Raw genomic sequence first — 21,928 nt, forward strand, 5'->3', positions numbered from 1 at the left:
GTGTGTGTGTGTGTGTGTGTGTGTGTGTGTGTGTGTGTGTGTGTGTGTGTGTGTGTGTGTGTGTGTGTGTGTGTGTGTGTGTGTGTGTGTGTGTGTGTGTGTGTGTGTGTGTGTTTATGTCAGATGTCCTTGTGGACAAAGTGCAGAGTGACTCCATCGGACAGAAATAGCAGCAGAGCTGTATAAAAGTCTAACACACACTCCAGCACACAGACGACCAGGCAGCTCAAGGGACAGATAGACAGATAGTCCTCCCTCAAACTCAACCAGGACAAGAAAAGAGAAAAAAAGAAAAGAAAACTGTAAATCTTCAAAGCAGTATTAACTAAACTATCATTGACTATAGTTTAAGTTTTCAAGCCACTTATAAACAGAAGCTGAAGATGCTGTGCACAGTCCTGGAGAAGAAAGGAGGCTGTGTGGTTGGAGCCGAGCTCGGTTGCAGTGTGAAGGAGGAAAATCCAAATAAGAGAGAGAGTTACACTGCTGACTGGCGCAGCATCAATATGAAGACACAACCTGAGGATCGGTGAGTGCATAGATATTCATATCTGTTTAAAAATATTTGTTTTTTTTCTTGAACAATCTTAGGGAAAAAAAGGTATAAGGTGTCACAGGGTGGTATCCTTTCAAAAAAGGTACTAATATGTACCGTTTAGTAACTAATATGCACACTTTAGGGGTTAATGAGGTATGTTTTGAAAGGGTTCCGCAACAGTGACAGCATTTTTTCTGAGAGTGAAAGTCAAGTATTTCTATCAAATCATTCCGCATGCTTCAAAAAAAATGTATTTTCTTAATTAGTAGCCTATTTCATCTTCACTGAAAAAAGACAATAAGTAAAATTGACTTAATTTTTCTTTTGCAAGTTTTTGCATGTAGTTTTTTTAAGTACATTTCACATAATGGAATTAAGTAAAATTGACTTAATTAAGTTAAGTAAATAGTAAGTAATTAACAAATAAAATTGCCCAGTTAAAGTAATGAGACCTCAGTAATTGGTGCTCAATACATAATAACGGTAACATTCGTAGGATCATTTCTGAGTATGAATGTGTCATTTTGAGTACAAAATGAACTCCAAATGTCATAAAACAGCAAGTTACTAAACCTAACAACAAAAGCAATAATAAAACGGTGTAAATACAGCTGGAAAACGTATTAATTATTCATGCCCGATGTTGAAATTTACACTTTAATTTCTTCAAGCTTAAATTGAGTTCTAATATAGAATTTACTTCATTTTTGTTTTTTGGATCATGACTGAACTAACTTATTCAGGCAGAAATTAGCCTACATTTGGGGTTTTTTTCTGTATTATTTAATTCAATTTTATCAGTGTTGTTTCCTTTTAAAAACTATGGAAAATGTAAAAAAAAAAACTATAATAATGATAGTTAATTTACTTGAGCAGCAAAATTAAGACTAAAAATAAAATATTAAGACTTGGCAAATATTTTTTTGCTCTTTAAAGCATACATGTCAAAAAAATTACATTTATTATGACTATATTTTTTATAAGATGTAGAAAAATCAAGAAACTCAAATCAAGAAACATTCTCTAAAAACAAGCCTTAATATCTTATGCCTCTTTATATATTTTTAAAGAAAATACACTGAACAAAATTATTATTTCCAGTGCAGCTTTCGTAAAATAATTTTGAACACATTAAATATCAGATCTCCCCTTTCATTCATAATTCCCAATTTTTCTCTCTCTACAGCCAGTCAATGCTGATGTCGGATGATTCTCGCCGAGAGACTCTGTCCCGTTATTGGCAGGTCCGTCCTCTCAATCAAGCCTGTCCATCGGGTGTGCTCAGAGTGGGCACTGTGGATACAGGTGTAAGGGAGCACCAGCTCTTACCCTACAGGAACACTCTGCCCTTGCCCATCTTCAAGCCTGCAGAACTGGGTGTCCGCCTGAGCCGGGGAGCCCCACACACCCTGGAAGATCTCCCTCCTGTCCGAGTTCCCGACGGAGCCTGTCCAGACAAGAGACCAGTGGAACAGATCACCAGGGACCTGCCGCCCGTCAAACCCATGCGAATGGAGTTTGCAAAATCACCTAGAGCCCTGGGCCGATCCATGTCCCAGGAGGCCCAGAGGGGCTGAAAGCAGAAGACAAATATGAGTTGGAAGACTTTATGGACTTTATTAAATGCAGGATGAGAGACAGAAGGATTGAGAATGTAGAAACAGATTTTTAGGGATAGTCAAACAGAATGTTCATTGAGTGAAACCTCAAATGATAAAATGATGTTCAGGATGGGATAAAGAAAAATGATGATCCTGATAATGATGTTGATGACAAGCATAAAGGTTTTGTATAGAAATTTGAGTTGTAAATAGTATTTGCTTGTTTTGTATTGAGAATACAATCAAAACAGCACTTTTTTGGGTTGCCACAGGTTCATTTTTGAGCTCATGTTGATGTTTGCTGCATGCCATCAGGGTTGGTCATGCAAAAATTTAACGTTTAGTAAAAGAGAAAAATGTTTATTTTTGTTAAACCAAAGTTATTTGATAAATAAGAATTGCACTTTATTGACAGATGATATTTGTTGTTGGAATTATTGATAATCACTTCAATAAAATTTTATTGGGATAAAATCAAAAGTTTTATTTGTCTTTGAATAAAATTAGTGAGGAATTGTTATTGTTACCTTTTGGCGCTTGGAAGGGTTCAGTTTGAGCAGATGTTTTATACCATCATCACTGTCTTTGCCGGAGCTCATTTCCCAGTACATTCAGCATCTGGCTCATATTCGCGATCTCAAACGTATTCTCAAAACTATCATTTTCAACATCTTCAAAATCAATACATTGGTCGCTGACAGCTTCTTCACCAGATCCACCATCAAGTGACAATAATGCTAATATTTGATTGCGTTCAGTAGTTCTGCAGTAAATCGCTGATGTTTTGCTGATGATACTTCCTTTTGTTTTCTGCCTGCGGTAACTATGAGTGAAACGTCACGTCATCATTATGTATCTGACATTGCCACCTTGTAAAATAAAGTTGAATTGCACTTATTTAGTAAAAAAAAGATTAAATTAATGTTTTGCAGAAAAATATAACACTGTTACAGTCCTGGGGTCGTTAGCAACCCTATACAATGTTTACAAAAAATGATTGGGAAAACAGGCAGTCTTTTATCATTTTGTTATTTTGTTTCTTGTTATTGTTTATAAAGAATTGATTGAGGAATACTAAAAAGGTTGATGTCTAACTTTAAGAAATGAATGAGGAGGAGGGTAATGAATGATGACAAACTAAAAAGAAACAGAGAGAACTTAAATGCTAGTGATAACGATGTGTAAAAAGCTGAACTATATGACAAATCAATAAAAACCATGACAACAAACTAAGGGAAACGCTGCAAACTGAAAAACAAGTCCAAGCGGTGTGTGAGTGTAATGTATATGTTGTATATGTTTTGAAATTATTATTAATATTAGCAGTTCTCACAGGGACGTGTTGTGGGATGGGAAATGCAAAGAGGCAGTCAGGCAAGGCTCAGCTCCTGGTTACAGGTATTCCAGCAATATAAATCTGCTTATTTTTTACAGTAATATGTTATGACAGAAAATGACCCAGTCTTCATTGATTTCACAGTGAAATCCTGGTGTGTTTTAAAAGGTATTTTCTGCTTTAGAAAAAAAAGAGAATAATTTAATTCTGCAATAAATAAGATTGTTTTATGGATGAAAATCAAATCTAGTCTATAGGGAATGACATTAGAAGCCTTTATTAGTAACTGAGCTCTGTACAGAGTGCTTCAGAAAGAACAGAAGGGTGAAGTGGTGCTGTGACTGTGGTACATGCTGTCCGGTTCATCTCCCAGAATGCATTCAGTGAATTAGTGCCAAGAATGTCATCGCCTAGAGGACACTGTCTTGTTCGAATGCATCTATTTCTCTGTTTCTTTCCATCTATCGCTTCATTTCTCTTTCTGATTTCTCTACCTCACTCAAATTAAAATATATCCTTTTATTCCAGTCATAATCGTGATAATTTGTCTCCACTTGCGCTTTTGTCACACTGACGACTGTTAGATATTTTTAGTTAAACAAACAGAGCCAAAGGGCGAGAGACAAACAGAATGAGAGGGAGGAGAGGTGCTGGTGGTGGAGACTGGGGGCTTCTGCACCCCTTCACTGATCCTTTAATCCTGCTGGTTTTCGTTCTTTCTCTTGTCCATTTTTTCAGCTGCTGCAAATGTCACCACACTCTTCCCCTTATTCCAGCTTTGGAAACTCAGGATTACAGTTTATGTCTGATTATTTGGATATTACAATGATTGTGAGATGGTTTTGTATGATAGTATGATATAATATTGTATACCTACAATAATTGAAATTTATGCAAAATATACAACTGGGATTACAAGATGCGAATGTTATTAAAGTTCTTAGTTGTTGTTTCTTTTTTGAGGAACAAAGTTGCAATTATGAGAAATTCAAAACTCAAATTAGAAATTGCAAATAAAGTTGCCGTTGTGCAATGTACAATTTGCAATAACTTTTTTAGCTGCTTGCTGGAGAGAGGCTGATGCTCCGGGGCCTCGTATAGCCATAATCCGTCGATGAATGCCTTTCAAGCTCTATAATAAACTAAATTATCAACATCAGTTTGCCCAAGTCTATATAAGTCTTTATCTCATGATTCTAGGAGACACAGATTTGATTGGAGCATCACTGTTCATCCTATCTAATCACCAGCTTGAAGAGCATGTCTGTCCATGTGTTGTTTTGGTGAGGTGGGTTGTCAGCTGATCTTATTTCAACCCCCGTCTGTCTCCTGGAAGCTTATTGGTATGGAGTATCTTCCCCATCATGTGCCAATTTCATTAATGTGCTTGAGCTCTCAGATAACCCGCATAAACGATTTGTGTTGTGAGTCATTGCATGGCAACACACACAGAGATAAACACTTGTTTAGAGAGTGAGTGCTGTTACGAAGCTTTCAGGATCCCCATGTAAAATGCATATAAACAATCCTGAGTGCACATGTATTTAAAACATATTTTCCATATTTTCTTTTCAAGTATTTGTCAGATCATACCAAACAACGTCACTTCTGTTCCTTTAAATAAATGTTCCCCGTGCTTAATACAACTAGGAGACTGTGTGCTTAATTGGTGTGGTGGAAGAATTATATTGCATAAGAGGGCAAATCTGATAGAGACGCATCAGTCATCACTGCAACAGGCTGTACAGACACACACACCCTGTAATCCACACCAATGCGCAACACTACAAAATGTTAAGAGATTGTGTATGTATGCAGGGCACAAGTGATGACAGTGCACAATTTCTGTAAATAAAGGGCAAAAGACCCTATACAGAACACACACATTCTTCTAACATAAACACAAGACTAATAATACACGACTGGCCGTTTAAACACCAGTCACTGTGATTTTGCCAAGTAAGTGATGTTCCTGGATCAACATATCTAAACCTAACCCTATCCATAAGTTATACCTAAAATCAGATGGAAATGATAGGTGAATAACACTGATGCACCTAACCCTGGTTGTAATCCTAAACTTGACATAAACAGTAAACTTGTAGGACTACCTCAAATGTGATTGATTGATTGAAATATTGTTCCTGGATGTTGATGCAGGAACATATTGACCATCATATTCACCAGCAACAACAAAACCCCTAGTGGATTTGAGAGATAAAAACACACACACCCTCCTGTGGTAAGAGCAGGTATTGCTTCACAGCAGCTAGTTTTGTATTGCACAGCAACCCCTTTAAACTGTCACATTGTGTAATATGTGTGCTAGTATTTAGATACACAGCGCAACCCCAATAATTTCTCATTTTATCAGCTAGTCCTTTATCAATGTCTCTTTATGATTTCCATTACACAAGAGTAGATGTTAAAACTTCATGCTGATTTGTACTCGGCTTTCAGCAAGATAAGCACCAACTAAGATGTAGCTTTACAGTAACCTATGCTTCTCCATCCATTTACGCTTCTTTCCAAATGGTGACGTGAATCTCCTTCTGTCTGGTTTTAATCGCGTCAGCACACACAATGGCTGCAACCACAGTGCGGTGTCCCCAGTGGATCAGCATGACAACCGTCTGGATTGAGCCAAGTAGGGGACATCTCTAGGGTCTTCAAGTGGGCACCTTCCGTCCTCAGTGTTTCGTCGACTAGCCCACGACACCTCAAGAGGGCTCGACAGTGACTCTGGCGTCCCAGAGTCACCCCCCTCCATCCCCCACTCAACTCAGCCCAGCTTACTGACCTTTACATCCCTCCTGCTGCTGAGGTTGCTCCTTCCTCGTAGTTCACGTGTGACCTAACCACAATCTGTCAATCTCTGCAACCCGACCATACGCCCCAACCCGTTTGACTAAGGCTGTCCAGCCCCACTGTCAACGTTTAAAGCAGGATCAGTGGCAACGGTTCCGTATAGCATACTACCTGTCCAAACACCAATCCTCATTCACGCAAAATACACAGGAAAATAATAACTGTAATTACTATCCAAACTAATAAACAGACTCTTCGTGTTTTTCAAGAATTCTTCGAAACAGTAGCTTGGCGGCTTGTACACAGCCAGCCAGAATCTATCTATCTCAACCACAGCCATTTGCGTCTCCTCTCTGCTGCTTCAGATAAGTTCTTTACTGTGCAACGCAACTCTTGGCCACTGAATCTGACGTCTCTGAGGAACGGGTTGTAGAGTGTGCCACAAATCCTCAACAACCCACTTCCACTGTATTTAAGCAACGCTAATATTTTTACTGACAGGAGCCATGGAGGCTGAAGTGCAGGAGGTTTCAGGGTGATGACGGACAGAGGTTGGAACCGATGAGGGAAGATGACTGGGAGGAGACGGAAGTTCGCCGGGCCATGGTGGAGCAGAGGGTTCAGAGGGACACGGGGAAGCCACAGGCTCAGGCAACTGAGGTGAAGACGGGGACACAGAAGGGCGCGGTGGAGACAGAGGGACCAAGGAGGAGCAGAAGGGAGTGAGGAGTCCAATGGAGCTAAGGGGAAGAAGGGATGGGGTGTAGCCAGAGGAGTGCAGTCCAAAGGTGTGGGTAGGTTGACGAGCGACCAAGGCGGATCTGGGGGGACGAGGGAGCCTGGTGGAACTGTTGACCTGATGGACCATGACGGAGATGAAGGAGGTAGGATCCAAGGGTGAGCCAGTGGACTGATGGGCCAATGTGGAATTCTGGACGCGGTGGCTGGAGTTGGATCCCAGGGATCCATTGTCCAAGATGGTGCTGAGGACTGGAAACCCCTCAGCGAGCCCAGCATTCCACTGGCATGTAGAGGGCAAGTGATGGGGCTGACAGGTGGAAGAGGAGATGAGGATGACGGCTGGATGATGAGAGGCAGCGGGCGAGGGAGGTTGGGTGGGAATTCAGGAACAGACTCAGGAACAGATTCAGGCTTGGGGACAGATTCAGGCTCAGGAACAGACTCAGGGACAGGTCTTGGAATAGGAGCAGGTCGAGGAACAGTTCTTGGAGCAGGAACAGGTCGAGGAACAAAAACAGGTATTGGGACAGGAAAAGGTCTTGGGACAGGCTCTGACATGACGGCGACCATCCTGGCTAAAGGCTCAGGCAGCAAGGCAGCAGCCACCTTTGCAGAGTGCTCGCACTCAGGCGCAGCTGCCATCTTGTCCGAAAACACCGGCACGGCTGACCTGGCGTGAAGAGTCTCTGGCTCGGCAGGCATGATGTGAAGCTCTGGAAGGGTGGTCTCGGCGGGACGAGACACTGGAAGAGTGGTCTCGATGGGACGAGACACTGGAGGGGTGGTCTCAGCAGGACGAGACTCTGGTAATGGTGATTGTTTTCTGGATCGGGACGCGAGACTCACCAAACACCTGCTTATGGCTTGCCTCCAGTTCAGTCCATCAGTGTTTGGGAGGTCGGTGGCCTGGTGGGAATTGGCTTTAATCCAGTAAAGCAGTTTGAGGGTTTCGTCATCGAGGGTGCTAGTGACGGCTCAGTAAACAAACTTATCCGTGAAGGTAAAGAATTCCGTGCTCTATTGAGCAATTGCGACAAATATAGCCCTGTCGTCCATTTGTGCTGGTCCAATCTACTGTCACAGGTTGTTGCAGGTAGTGATGTGACATTTGAACCGAGGCGTCGGAGCTTGTGTCGAGAAAAAATGGGCATGCCAGATGAAGCCGCGATTCGAGGCTTGTGTTGTTAACGTGAAAATCACGTGACTAATGACAAACGAGGCCTCGGTTTGTGTGGATACATCATTGGTTCGGAGTGTTGCTTCCGGATAAAGGGGGTTTGAAACTCGCGCCACGTTCTGGGTGTTGTCAGGAGTAGTAGAAGCAGTTGTAGTAGTGTCAGAGAGTCAGAGAGTTAGAGAACTCTCATTGTCATTGTCGTTATTGTGTCATATATGTTAGGGCTGTATATTATTACATTATATCAGGTTAGAATACTTATAGGATATTGTTATTAGTAAGTATAGTAGCTATATTATAGTCTTGTTATATTAATCAGATAAGATTATTTGGATTGCTTTGGATTTTTGGATCTGGACTGGACTGCTTTTTGTTTTGGATTGCCCTTTTGGATTTGTTTGCTTTTTCCTTTTTCCTGTTTACTTCTCCTTTTTCCTGGTAATGGAGCCAGCAAGAAAGAGGAGATCCTCCCCCGTCTGGGCTCAACAGAAGCATCAGTATCCTCATTTATACCAGCTGGCACTGACATTTTTATGTTCCCCTGCATCCTCTGTTCCTTGTGAAAGGATCTTTTCCAAGACTGGAGAGGTCTTGTCCAAGAAGGGGAATCGTCTAAACCCGAACACACTTGAAATTGTTTTTGTTTCTCAATAAAAATCTATTCTAATCATTCCTTTACCAACCCCAAACTGCAGTGTTGCAGTTTGCTCCTCTATACCCCCAGTCCAATAAGCACAACACTGCACTAAAACTAGTAACATTTCACTGCACAAAACCCCCCAGAAACAATTCTTAACTTTTTCCACCCCAGACTATTCTTTCTTTTGCAGTTTACTTTATCACACTCCCTCCACCATAAGCACTGCACTTAACACAGTGTAATTTTTGTTGTTCATACTGACACTATCCAAACAATTAATGAATAATTAATTAACTGTGTGTGTGACAGTTGTCTCTGCACAATTAAATTCAGACAGAGAAAGATACATATTTTATTTTATACCCAGGCAATGGACAAATGTCTGCCCAGGACTTTTTATTATTGCAAATGAAAGGTTACAGACATTAACAGTGAGAAGAAAATAAATAAGTAAAAAATAAATAAATATACAGGTCCTTCTCAAAAAATTAGCATATTGTGATAAAGTTCATTCTTTTCCATAATGTAATGATAAAAATTAAACTTTCATATATTTTAGATTCATTGCACACCAACTGAAATATTTCAGGTCTTTTATTGTTTTAATACTGTTGATTTTGGCATACAGCTCATGAAAACCCAAAATTCCTATCTCAAAAAATTAGCATATCATGAAAAGGGTCTCTAAACGAGCTATTAATCTAATCATCTGAATCAACTAATCAACTCTAAACACCTGCAAAAGATTCCTGAAGCTTTTAAAAACTCCCAGCCTGTTTCATTACTCAAAACCGCAATCATGGGTAAGACTGCCGACCTGACTGCTGTCCAGAAGGCCATCATTGACACCCTCAAGCAAGAGGGTAAGACACAGAAAGAAATTTCTGAACAAATAGGCTGTTCCCAGAGTGCTGTATCAAGGCACCTCAGTGGGAAGTCTGTGGGAAGGAAAAAGTGTGTCAAAAAACGCTGCACAACGAGAAGAGGTGACCGGACCCTGAGGAAGATTGTGGAGAAGGACCGATTCCAGACCTTGGGGGACCTGCGGAAGCAGTGGACTGAGTCTGGAGTAGAAACATCCAGAGCCACCGTGCACAGGCGTGTGCAGGAAATGGGCTACAGGTGCCGCATTCCCCAGGTCAAGCCACTTTTGAACCAGAAACAGCGGCAGAAGCGCCTGACCTGGGCTACAGAGAAGCAGCACTGGACTGTTGCTCAGTGGTCCAAAGTACTTTTTTCGGATGAAAGCAAATTTTGCATGTCATTCGGAAATCAAGGTACCAGAGTCTGGAGGTAGACTGGGGAGAAGGAAATGCCAAAATGCCTGAAGTCCAGTATCAAGTACCCACAGTCAGCTGCTGGTGTTGGTCCACTGTGTTTTATCAAGGGCAGGGTCAATGCAGCTAGCTGTCAGGAGATTTTGGAGCACTTCATGCTTCCATCTGCTGAAAAGCTTTATGGAGATGAAGATTTTATTTTTTAGCACGACCTGGCACCTGCTCACAGTGCCAAAACCACTGGTAAATGGTTTACTGACCATGGTATTACTGTGCTCAATTGGCCTGCCAACTCTCCTGACCTAAACTCCATAGAGAATCTGTGGGATATTGTGAAGAGAAAGTTGAGAGACGCAAGACCCAACACTCTGGATGAGCTTAAGGCCGCTATCGAAGCATCCTGAGCCTCCATAACACCTCAGCAGTGCCACAGGCTGATTGCCTCCATGCCACGCTGCGTTGAAGCAGTCATTTCTGCAAAAGGATTCCGGACCAAGTTTTGAGTGCATAACTGAACATAATTATTTGAAGGTTGACTTTTTTTGTATTAAAAACACTTCTTTTATTGGTCGGATGAAATATGCTAATTTTTTGAGATAGGAATTTTGGGTTTTCATGAGCTGTATGCTCAAATCATCAGTATTAAAACAATAAAAGACCTGAAATATTTCAGTTGGTGTGCAATGAATCAAAAATATATGAAAGTTTAATTTTATCATTACATTATGGAAAATAATGAACTTTATCACAATATGCTAATTTTTTGAGAAGGACCTGTATAAAACAGAACCGGGTGGGGGGGGGGGGGGGGGAGTATACGGACATCATAAGTCTGCTCAGGTCATTGGTTCAGAATTAATTAATTTGTCTGCTACTTCTTTGCACAGTAGGCAGGTGTCACTAGTGAGCAATGCTGAATGAAGCTTCTTTGAGTAATGAACCTTTGGGTGAACCAATGGGCTGCAAGGTCTCAGTGGTTCAGGAAGCCTCATTTTGCCATCACTAGTTGCAGAAAGGCAGACAGAAGCGAGGATAGAATTCCAAAACTTAGGTTTAATGATAATATGACATAGGACAGCAGAACAGGCACCAACACACACTAAATACAACGGAGATCGGACAAAGACTGACTGAACAGACGGAACTTAAGTACAAACACAGATGACACTGATTAACAGAACACAGGTGATACAGATGATATGATGATGTACATGATGTTTGTGATATAACTGACCAATATTATAGAAATTTTAGATCCCAGTGAAGTCACACTGAACAGAATGAGAGTTTAACACACTGATATTACAGTGGTCTCACATGGTGAGCTAGTTTGAGCTAGTTTGAGCGCTCAGTGAGTGCACTGAGACTTCACATTGTGACCATAGTATGGACACACAGGGAGTGTGCTTTTAGCTTTCTGTGACCTCACATTGTGACCACATCATGAGTACCCTGGGAGCTCATGGTGAGATTAAATTGTTGACTGGGATATAGGCTATTAGTTATCATCCAGACATTTTTGATGGTTAACCCTCTGGTGCTCTTCCTTCATTTTCGTTCATGACAAAAGAACAATTACGTTGTTACGTCTGTTCTTGGTTGTTACATCTGTTACATCTCGTTTAGTCCCTAATGCAGTGGTCGCCAACCCGTCCTGTCCTAGTACCTCCCGAAAAAAAAATCCAATTTTTTTTTAATCCAACTGCTTTATTTATTTTCAATGAAGTGACCAATCAGATAAGAGAAGAGCACCCGTATGTTAACTGTCGCAAACGTCAATATGGATCTCCATGATGATAGCCCGTGGCCGTGAGGTAACAGTCAAACTAGAATGGCGGAGGCTACACGAAAGAAGGCAAAAACATAGCCTACCATTTTCATCCAGAATGGGAACAGGAATTTCTTTTTACCTTGATAAAAAATAAGTGTGTTTGTATGTTGTGCCACCAAAAACAATCATTATGTAAAAGAGGGAATTTAGAGCGGCACCACAATACCAACCACCCGAAATTTAAAGATCACTACCCGCCAAAGAGCGCCATCCGTGCAAGGAAAGTTGACGAGCTGAGATCTGAGTTGAAGGCCCAGCAATCACTTTTTACAAAATATTCTGATCAAAATAGGGCTGCGACTGAAGCATTGTTTCGTGTAAGTCACTTTCTGGCTAAAAACAAAAAGCCTTTTACGGATGGCGAATTATTCAAGGAAGCAATGGCCATTACTGCAGAGACTATTTCCAGAGAGGATTTTACAACGAAAGAGGACTTCCTCACTCTTTTGCACTTAAATGAGAGAACGCGAGGTGAGGAGGTGAAGAGGTTCGATGATAGACTAATATGCAAATGGATGTGAAACGCACCACGCAGTCGCCAGTCGGTCAGAACTGTATAAGCTGACACTTAGTTGAACAGACACACCAAGCAGGGTTTAGACTTCACTTATTTACTGAAGAGCTGGTAGATTTACATATGGGGTATGTGGGTGTGGTTCTATAACAAATCAAACAAAGAAATAAACATTAGCATACATAAACATTATACATAAACATTATTAACAGCATTCAGTCTACATACAAACCCATTAAGGGAGTACTATCAGAGAGAATAATTATTCTAAAGGTCGCCACAAGGAGGCGCTGATAGCACATAAATGCGTCCAACTAGGCATGCCATATGCTCAGGATAAGACGCTGATCACCGCGTGATAATCATCATCTCCAAAGTAACCGTACAACCAATAATAACAATGCCTAATACATAAACATAAAGTAACATGCAGAAACTCCGAAAAGGTACTGAATAGGAAGTAAGTTAACACAGGCAGATTTATGCTAATCGGTTACCGCTCACGCTGATGAACATAGACTAACAGTTTCTGAATACCAATTGAACAAACATGGAAATATGAATTTACTTGGCATGGACGCACACAGCGACTCAATGTATATGTATACCAGCTGAATAATCGTCGAACACTACAGATTAACTATACTGCAACTGTCGAGAATTTCCACTATAATTTGCGATGCATTTTCTCTCTCCTTCACAGTTCGCCTCAGCACGAATGTCACTATAGCAACCTTGTACGCTGTGATTGGTCGAAATCGTCCAGGACATTTAAAGGCATCCGGGCCTTTTGTACATACAATGAGTTTAAAAAATATGTAAGAGAAAATGATATATCCCCATTCATAAACTGGTAGCAATTACCACCGACGGAGCACCGGCAATGCGTGGTGTGCGCCTTGGTTTTATAGCACTGTGGCGTAATGACCCTGATTTTCCCGACTTCAAGAATTATCATTGTGTCATTCATCAGCAGGCCTTGGCAGGGAGAGTCGTGGACTTTTCTCACGTAATGTCATTTGTGGTCAAACTAATAAACTCGATACGAGCAAGCTAAAGCACTTCAGCATCGCTTATTCAAAGTGTTACTGGATGAGCTCGATGCCGCGTACAGTGACCTACTACTTTATGCTAATGTGCGGTGGTTGAGCCCCGGGAAAGTGCTGCAGCGGTTTGTTGACTTACTGCCTGAAATAAAGACATTTCTGTCTGCAAGAAACGAGGAGCACAAGGAACTGTCAGATGATGCGTGGCTATGTGACCTGGGGTTTCTCACAGACTTGACCGCAAAGCTGAATTCACTCAACAACGAGCTCCAGGGAAAAGACCGACACCTGCCCCACATGATCAGTGCAGTAAATGCTTTTAAGTCTAAGCTCGGTGTTTGGATCACACATCTTAAAAACGGGAGGCTAACACACTTTCCCAACCTGGAAAAAATGTCACAGAGCATTAAAGACAAGGATGTTTTTCACCCTGAGAAATACTGTGCTCACTTGGAAAAAGTTGCAACAGAGTTCAGTATGCGTTTTGGTGAGTTAAACGAAATGGAATGTATTGCTGCGTTTGTTTCAAACCCGTTCATGCTCATTGATATAGAACAGGTTGCAGCCAAATTCCAGCAAGTATTTTCTTTGTCAAGTGGAGTTGACATGGAGATGGTTGATTTGCAAAATGACATTGAGCTGAAAGCCAGATCAAGGGACAGTGACTTTTAGGGACTTGTCAACAGAGAGAAGTTTCCTCTCCTCACTGCATGTGCACTAAAAGTGAGTGCCTACTTTGGATCAACTTACCTCTGTGAAATGGCATTTTCACAGATGAAAATAATCAAATCAAAATACAGGAGCCGCCTTACTGACAGACACCTCAAAGATTGCCTCAAACTGGCTGTCTCTAGCTATGAGCCAGACTTCAGAGGACTCACAGACAGTATTCAGTTGCAGCCATCACACTGACTTGAGTGAGTAATATTACTGCAGCAGTTTTGCCCTTTGGTGGCATTATGAAAAGTGATGTTGCATAAGATGGGATGGGACATAAGTGCACTTAGCTTAATTGAGATTGTTGAGAATTTTGTTAGTACAGTTAATTTATAAAATGTTAAGAGTACCTTCAGAAACTTCAGTGAATAAGCACTTTATTGCTGACAAAGGCGTTTTTTTTTAGTTCAGTGCCATATGATCTGATCATATGATGGTTGCATCCAGTTTAAAGTTAAAACAAAGAGAAAAAGAACATTTAATGAATATTAAATTCAAATACAATTAAAATACTAAATAAAAGGCCTCAAGTTGGAAGTACAATCTGGGCTGTCTTTTTCCTATCTATTCTTCGATAGGTAGATCTTGCCTTTCATTAAGGCCGATGTCAGGGATCTTCAGCTTGAAAAGGTTGGTGACCACTGCCCTAATGGGATACTAATTTCATTCAGTGGAAACGTTTAGGATTATGCCCAAACAAATATTACTGAAAGCTAATTTTTTGAGATAGCAAATTCACAGCTTGTTTAGATTTATGCTTTAGATTTTACTCGCTACTAGCTTCTATTGAAAATAGTTTTTTTTTTTTGGTGCATTTTCATAACAATATTGTGGCGAGCAGGACTAGGCCGAGGGCAGTGAGAGAGCAGCACGAGGCCGTTGAAGTGATTACTGATGAGCGCCACCTGCGCGACCCACCGGTCTCGTATCTCTCACGGAGGAGCAGAAGCATAAAAGGAGGAGCGACGACAGTGGAGATCGAGAGAGGCCAGGCCTGGACTTCTGTTTGTTTGTTATATGTGACAGCAGTCGTCCGTGAGGGGCTGCTGTCTTTTACTTTCATTTTGTATTTGTTTTATTTTATGTCATAAAAGTCTTTAAATGTTCGCCGGTTTCCGCCTCCTTCTTCCCATAAAATCTAAACTGTGTTACAAATATATTTAAACTTCTATAGCTTTTTATGTTCACTTTTTTTAACCTTTTTATTTAGCAATAATCTGCCAAGTGTCTTAAAAGAGATCAAATGCTACAAAGCACTCAAGATTTTTGACAGTTTAAGTTGGAAAATTCATTGTCAGGTCTATAATCAAAAACATCTAATTACTGGATTATAACTACTACATATCATTTAGTACCATACAAATAAAAAAACATTATCAAACTAAAATATAATACATTTCATTGAAATAAATAAAAAATAATGTCATTTTGGTGTGAGGAGCACTAAAGGGTTAATCTTGCCAATGGCTGTAAGCATAAGGTCTGCCTTGACACATTGATTTGATATTACTTAAATTAGTGTCTGAATTAAGAATTTGGATGTTGGGGAAAACTGGACAGAAAAATGCTCAGAAGGAAATCTTCTCCTGGAACGAAAGGCATTTGACAAAAATGTTCCCTCCCTTCAGAGGTGGCCTGTTAGTCTAGTTTTTAGTTTTGTTTCATTGTTATGTTTCGTGTACTTTATATTGACATTTTCATGTTCCTGGTTTTGTCATGTGATCCTGCCATGTGCTCCCCTTGTCATGTGTCCTATGTTGTCATCGGTTCATTGTCTTGAACACGTTCACAGGTGTGCCTTTAATCATTAATCCTTATTTAAGCCCTCGTATTTGTTACTTTGTCTAGTATTGTTTGTGTAACCACTGTATGGTGAGTATTAGTTTTTGTCAAATACTGCACTTGGGATCGTCAAGCTAGCCTCCAGTGGAATCATTACATGTCCTGAGAGAGCCCTAGGACGCAGTGAGACTCAACACATATCTGTGATCATCACACCAAATTTGTTTGACAGACAGGTTGCTGAAACACAAATGTATCAGGCACCGAGAAAGAGAGAAATATAAAGCCAGACAAGAACAGAAGGAGAGAGAATGAAAAGAAATGGGGGAAGAGTATGAAAGGAAATTAAAAGACATAAAAAGAAAGTATGTAGAGAAGGCCAGAAAAAGTTCCCTGCATGCCGATGTTCGTGCTTGCGCTGTAATCAGTACTCAGATCTGCTTTTCTCTGTGTGTGTGTGTGTGTGTGTGTGTGTGTGTGTGTGTGTGTGTGTGTGTGTGTGTGTGTGTGTGTGTGTGTGTGTGTGTGTGTGTGTGTGTGTGTGTGTGTGTGTGTGTGCGCGTGAATCATCTAATTCTTGTAATATTTTTCAGATGGTAGTATGCTTATTTAGTTATTGCTTTGCATGACTATTGAAACTAAGGTCTGACTCTAGAGTCACACCAAGATTCCTGACTTGATTTTTAGTTGTTTGGCCCCGAGAGTGAAGGTATGCATTCACTTTGAGAACTTCATCTTTGTTTCCAAACGCAATGACTTCAGATTTGTCTAGACGTATAGACGTATGACGTACAGGCACAAAGACACAAGAGTAATAACGTTTATTCCATATTCTGTCATGGAGATCTTGAAAAAGTGGAGGGACCGTCTTTCTGGGGTGTCCCCTTGGCCATCTTACAGAAATCTATTGTCTAACTTGGATCGTCTGGGGGTCTCTTGTTCCTGTGGCAAGTCTAAATTATGTTTCTTTAACAAAGTTCGAGAGGAGCACGTTCAAATGACCAATCCAATCAATTTGTCATCAGCAGTTACCACGTCTAACCCATCAGCATGAGAGGAAGCCAATATATTTACACTTTCGACTCATCTATATATTCCGTTCTCAGCATCCCTCCACCTCCCTGACTCCTCACTCTTGGTTTGTTCTTACCACAGGAATACGGGGGCAGTACTCTGGGTTCGGGCCAAATACTGAGCTCGGAGCCCCTCCTCGGACAGCACGCCAAATACGCATATCATTTTCCATGTGACTTAATTGTTTCCATGCGATCTGTGTTTGTGTTTGGAGCTCCGTCGAATTGATTCATTAATCCCTGATTTTCTTCTTTACCACTCATTTATAAACAAGCACTTTCTATTTTTATATCATGTGAACTTATCCTCGACACTATTCCTTATAAAAAACAATCGGATTGCTTTGATATCGCTACTTAGATCCAACTTTCCGAATCTCGGCTACTAGCCTTTAGCCCGCTAGCATTTCACGCGTGGCCTCGCGCCTATCGACCCTCTCATTTTACACCCGTTTGACTGAAAGGATACGTGTTATATCCATCATTTCAGTCCTAAATTAGTAGTGATATTGGTAGTATCACTACTAATTTACTGTTCATCTGTTATAATGGCGAACATATCGGATGTGTGTCTAACGTTACCTCTGAGTGCAGGTGAGGACACATTCGAGCTGGTTTCGGTACGATTGGAGCTGGAGTCGGTGGAGAAGCAGATCCGTGTTCTGCTGGTGAAGCAAGCCGAGCTGCGAGATCGGCGATCAACGCTTGAAACATCACGCGCCGATGCTCACAAGTCAGTGGTTAGTAACTTTTTGACTCCGACTTCGTCTACTCCGTGCGTTTCTCTGCCCAGGAGGACACGATCATCTCTGCCTTCATTCACTCCGGCACCGAGGCAACACCACGGACCCTGGGTGATCCCACAGCGGAAGACACGAGCCAGGACCAGACCAAGGACTTCCCCCCCCTCCCGGTCTTCGAGATCTCCACCCGGAACCGCTTCTCCCCTCTTCGCGAGCCGGAACGTGACGCCGCCGTGATCATCGGCACTTCCATGGTCCGTCATGTCCGTGCTACCTCAGGTAAGCGTAAGGTGCGCACTCACTGCTTTCCTGGTGCTCGTGTTCTTGATGTCGCTGCACAGATTCCCGAGATCCTGAACGGTGACGAGCGCGTCGGAGCTGTGGTCCTACACGCAGGGACGAACGACATCAGGCTGCGGCAGACGGAGGTTCTGAAGAAGGACTACAGAAGCCTGATCGAGACGGTTCGCAGCACATCGCCTGAAGCAACGATCATCGTGTCTGGACCGCTTCCCACGTACCGACTAGGACAAGAAAGGTTCAGTAGATTATTTGCTCTAAATGAATGGTTAATGTCATGGTGTAATGAACAGAAACTGCTCTTTGTAAATAATTGGAATCTGTTCTGGGAGCGACCTAGGCTCTACCGTGCTGATGGCCTGCACCCCAGCAGAATCGGAGCGGCTGTTCTGTCGGACAACATCTCCAAGACGTTACACACCATATGACTAGTAAGTCAAAGTCCAAATCACAGTCTTTGCTGTCCCAACTTAATTGATATAAGTAGTGTAGAACATTATATAGAAACTGTGTCTATTCCTCGCTTAGTGAGGCCAAACAATAAATCTAGTGTAGGATCTAGCAAAAATCTTATTGTAATTAAACCAGAAAATCTAAATTTCAGTGAACAAAAACAACTTCTAAAGCTAGGTCTTCTAAACATTAGATCGCTCACACCTAAGGCGGTTATTGTAAATGAAATGGTCACAGATAATAGTTTCGATGTACTTTGCCTTACTGAAACCTGGCTTAAACCAAATGATTATTTCGGTCTAAATGAGTCCACTCCACCAGGATACTGTTATAAGCATGAGCCCCGTCTGATCGGTCGTGGCGGCGGTGTTGCAACAATCTATAGAGATATTCTTAATGTTACTCAGAAAACAGGTCACAGGTTTAATTCGTTTGAAGTACTTGTGCTAAATGTTACGCTCTTAGATGCAAGAAACAAATCCATATTATCTCTAGCCTTGGCTACCCTATATAGACCTCCAGGGCCCTATGCTGATTTCCTAAAAGAGTTTGCATACTTTCTCTCAGATCTATTGGTCAATGTCGATAAAGCAATAATTGTTGGAGACTTTAACATACACGTAGATAATACAAATGATGCGTTAGGGACTGCGTTTACAGATTTATTAAACTCCTTTGGGGTCACGCAAAACGTCAGTGGTCCCACTCATCGTCTAAATCATACACTAGATTTAATTATATCATATGGAACCGATCCAACTGATATAAATATTATACCGCAAAGTGATGATCTCACTGATCATTACATGGTAACTTGTATAATACGTACTGCTGAAATTTGTCACGTTGCGCCACGTTATCGACCAGGCAGAACAATCCTTCCAACCACTATAGATAGATTCTCAAATAGCTTACCTGATCTATCTCAGCTGCGCAGTGCACCCAAACAAACAGATGAACTAGAGGAAATGACTAGCAGTTTGAGCACCATGTTCTCTAGTACACTAGATATTGTTGCACCAATTAGATTAAAAAAGGTTAGAGAGAAAACTAAAGCACCATGGTACAACAGTGCTACGCATGCAATCAAGAGAGAAACTCGTAACTTAGAGCGTAAATGGAAACAAACTAATTTAGAGGTCTTTAGAATCGCGTGGAAAGACAGTATGTCACGCTATAAAAAGGCTCTAAAAGCAGCCAGGGCTGAGCATCTCCGCAAACTAATAGAAAATAACCAAAATAATCCAAGGTTTTTATTCAACACCGTGGCTAGACTAACAAATAAACAAACATCACCAGAGCAAAATATTCCATTACAATATAGTAGTAATGATTTTATGAATTACTTCAATGAGAAAATAGAAAGCATCCGAAACACAATTGTAAATATACAATCCTCTATGATGTCTTATGATTCAGCCTCAATTATGGCCCCTCTAGAACAACTACACCGCTTTACAACTATAGGACAGGAAGAGCTAAATAAACTTATCATTGCATCGAAACCAACAACATGTTTATTAGATCCAATACCCACTAAACTACTGAAAGAAGTGTTACCTGTAGTCGAAGAGCCTCTTCTTAATATTATTAACTCGTCTTTATTTTTAGGTCATGTTCCAAAAATATTCAAGCTGGCAGTAATAAAACCTCTCATTAAGAAACCGCAATTAGATCCAAATAACTTAGCAAATTACAGACCCATCTCAAATCTTCCATTTATGTCTAAAATACTAGAAAAAATTGTGTCCGCTCAATTGTGCTCTTTCTTACAAGAAAATGATATCTATGAAAAATTCCAGTCGGGATTCAGACCGCATCATAGCACAGAAACTGCGCTAGTTAAAATTACAAATGATTTACTTTTAGCTTCTGACCAAGGCTGTATCTCAATACTAGTTCTACTCGATCTAAGCGCTGCGTTCGACACTATCGATCATAAAATACTCCTGGATCGACTACAAAACTACACTGGTGTTCAGGGACAGGCATTAAGCTGGTTTAGATCTTACTTATCAGACCGTTACCATTTTGTCTGTCTAAATGGGGAAAAATCAAAGATAACGTCAGTAGACTATGGAGTGCCGCAAGGATCTGTGTTAGGCCCTCTGCTATTCTCAATATACATGCTGCCACTTGGTAATATTATAAGAAAACATGGAATTAATTTCCACTGTTATGCTGATGACACTCAATTATATATCTCATCACGACCAGATGAAAACACTAACTTATCTAAATTGACAGAGTGTCTAAATGATATAAAATGCTGGATGACGTGTAATTTCCTGCTATTAAATTCAGATAAAACGGAGGTACTACTTATTGGTCCAAAAAACTACCCACAAAATCCCTTACAATACAACTTTAATTTAGAAGGATGTCCTGTTACTTTATCCACTACAGTAAAAGACCTGGGTGTTATACTAGACCGCAACTTGACTTTCGAAAATCATATTTCATATATTACAAGAACAGCCTTTTTCCACCTTAGAAACATTGCTAAGCTACGCAACATGCTATCTGTTTCTGATGCAGAAAAGTTAGTTCATGCATTCATGACCTCGAGACTAGATTACTGTAATGCTTTATTAGCTGGCTGTCCTGCATCCTCAATCAACAAGCTACAGTTAGTGCAAAATGCAGCTGCTAGAGTTCTTACTAGATCAAGAAAATATGATCATATAACTCCTATTTTATCATCTCTACACTGGTTACCTATTAAGTTACGTATCAATTACAAAGTATTCCTACTGACCTATAAAGCCCTAAATGGTTTAGCTCCTGCGTATTTAACAGACCTTCTATCGCCATACAATCCATCGCGCTCTTTAAGATCACTAAATTCGAGGCTTCTGGTCATTCCTAGGATATCTAAGTCCACTAAAGGAGGGAGGGCGTTCTCGCATTTAGCTCCTAAACTCTGGAATAGCCTTCCTGATATTGTACGAGACTCAGACTCGCTGTCCCAGTTTAAAACTAGATTAAAGACGCATCTCTTTAACCAAGCATTCACTTAATGCTTAACCTTTGATACTGCTGAATCAGTTTGAATGCATTAACATTATGAACATCAGCTATGCTAATTATTTCCCATCTGCCTTTCTGCTGTTATCTCGGGACGCTAGTCCCAAGGTAAATAGCGTTCGTCAGCTCCAGTTTGTATCCAGCCTCTCACGGAGACTTCAGATGCCCCAACGCCTGTGAAGAGACGACTCGACGCCTGTGAAGAGACAACTCGACGCCGGCGATATGTTATGCCATAAATTAATACTTGATTAACTAACTGTATTTTTCTATGTACATTTCCGAAATGCAATTTCTGTAAAGCTGCTTTGAGACAATGTGTAT

At 40.9% G+C, this 21,928-nt stretch overlaps 1 protein-coding gene across 1 annotated transcript; it reads left to right on the plus strand.

Annotated features, from left to right (window-relative positions):
- Positions 1-144: 144 nt before the first annotated feature.
- tcap (titin-cap (telethonin)) lies at positions 145-2,619 on the plus strand. The gene is made up of 2 exons (XM_077212180.1): positions 145-529; positions 1,725-2,619. The coding sequence occupies exons 1-2, from the start codon at positions 384-386 to the stop codon at positions 2,113-2,115; spliced, it is 537 nt and encodes a 178-aa protein (XP_077068295.1). The 5' UTR covers positions 145-383; the 3' UTR covers positions 2,116-2,619.
- Positions 2,620-21,928: the final 19,309 nt, after the last annotated feature.

The sequence above is a fragment of the Siphateles boraxobius genome, unplaced genomic scaffold (genome assembly GCF_051911475.1).
Source record: "Siphateles boraxobius isolate OS27281-9 unplaced genomic scaffold, OSU_SipBor_1 66, whole genome shotgun sequence".
NCBI lineage: Eukaryota > Metazoa > Chordata > Actinopteri > Cypriniformes > Leuciscidae > Siphateles > Siphateles boraxobius.

Bases quoted from the DNA above. Each gene is read 5' to 3' on its own strand.
- tcap (XM_077212180.1), top strand. From the start codon at position 384: ATGCTGTGCACAGTCCTGGAGAAGAAAGGAGGCTGTGTGGTTGGAGCC. The intron at 530-1,724 runs GTGAGTGCATAG...CTCTCTCTACAG, and splicing joins AAGACACAACCTGAGGATCG to CCAGTCAATGCTGATGTCGG.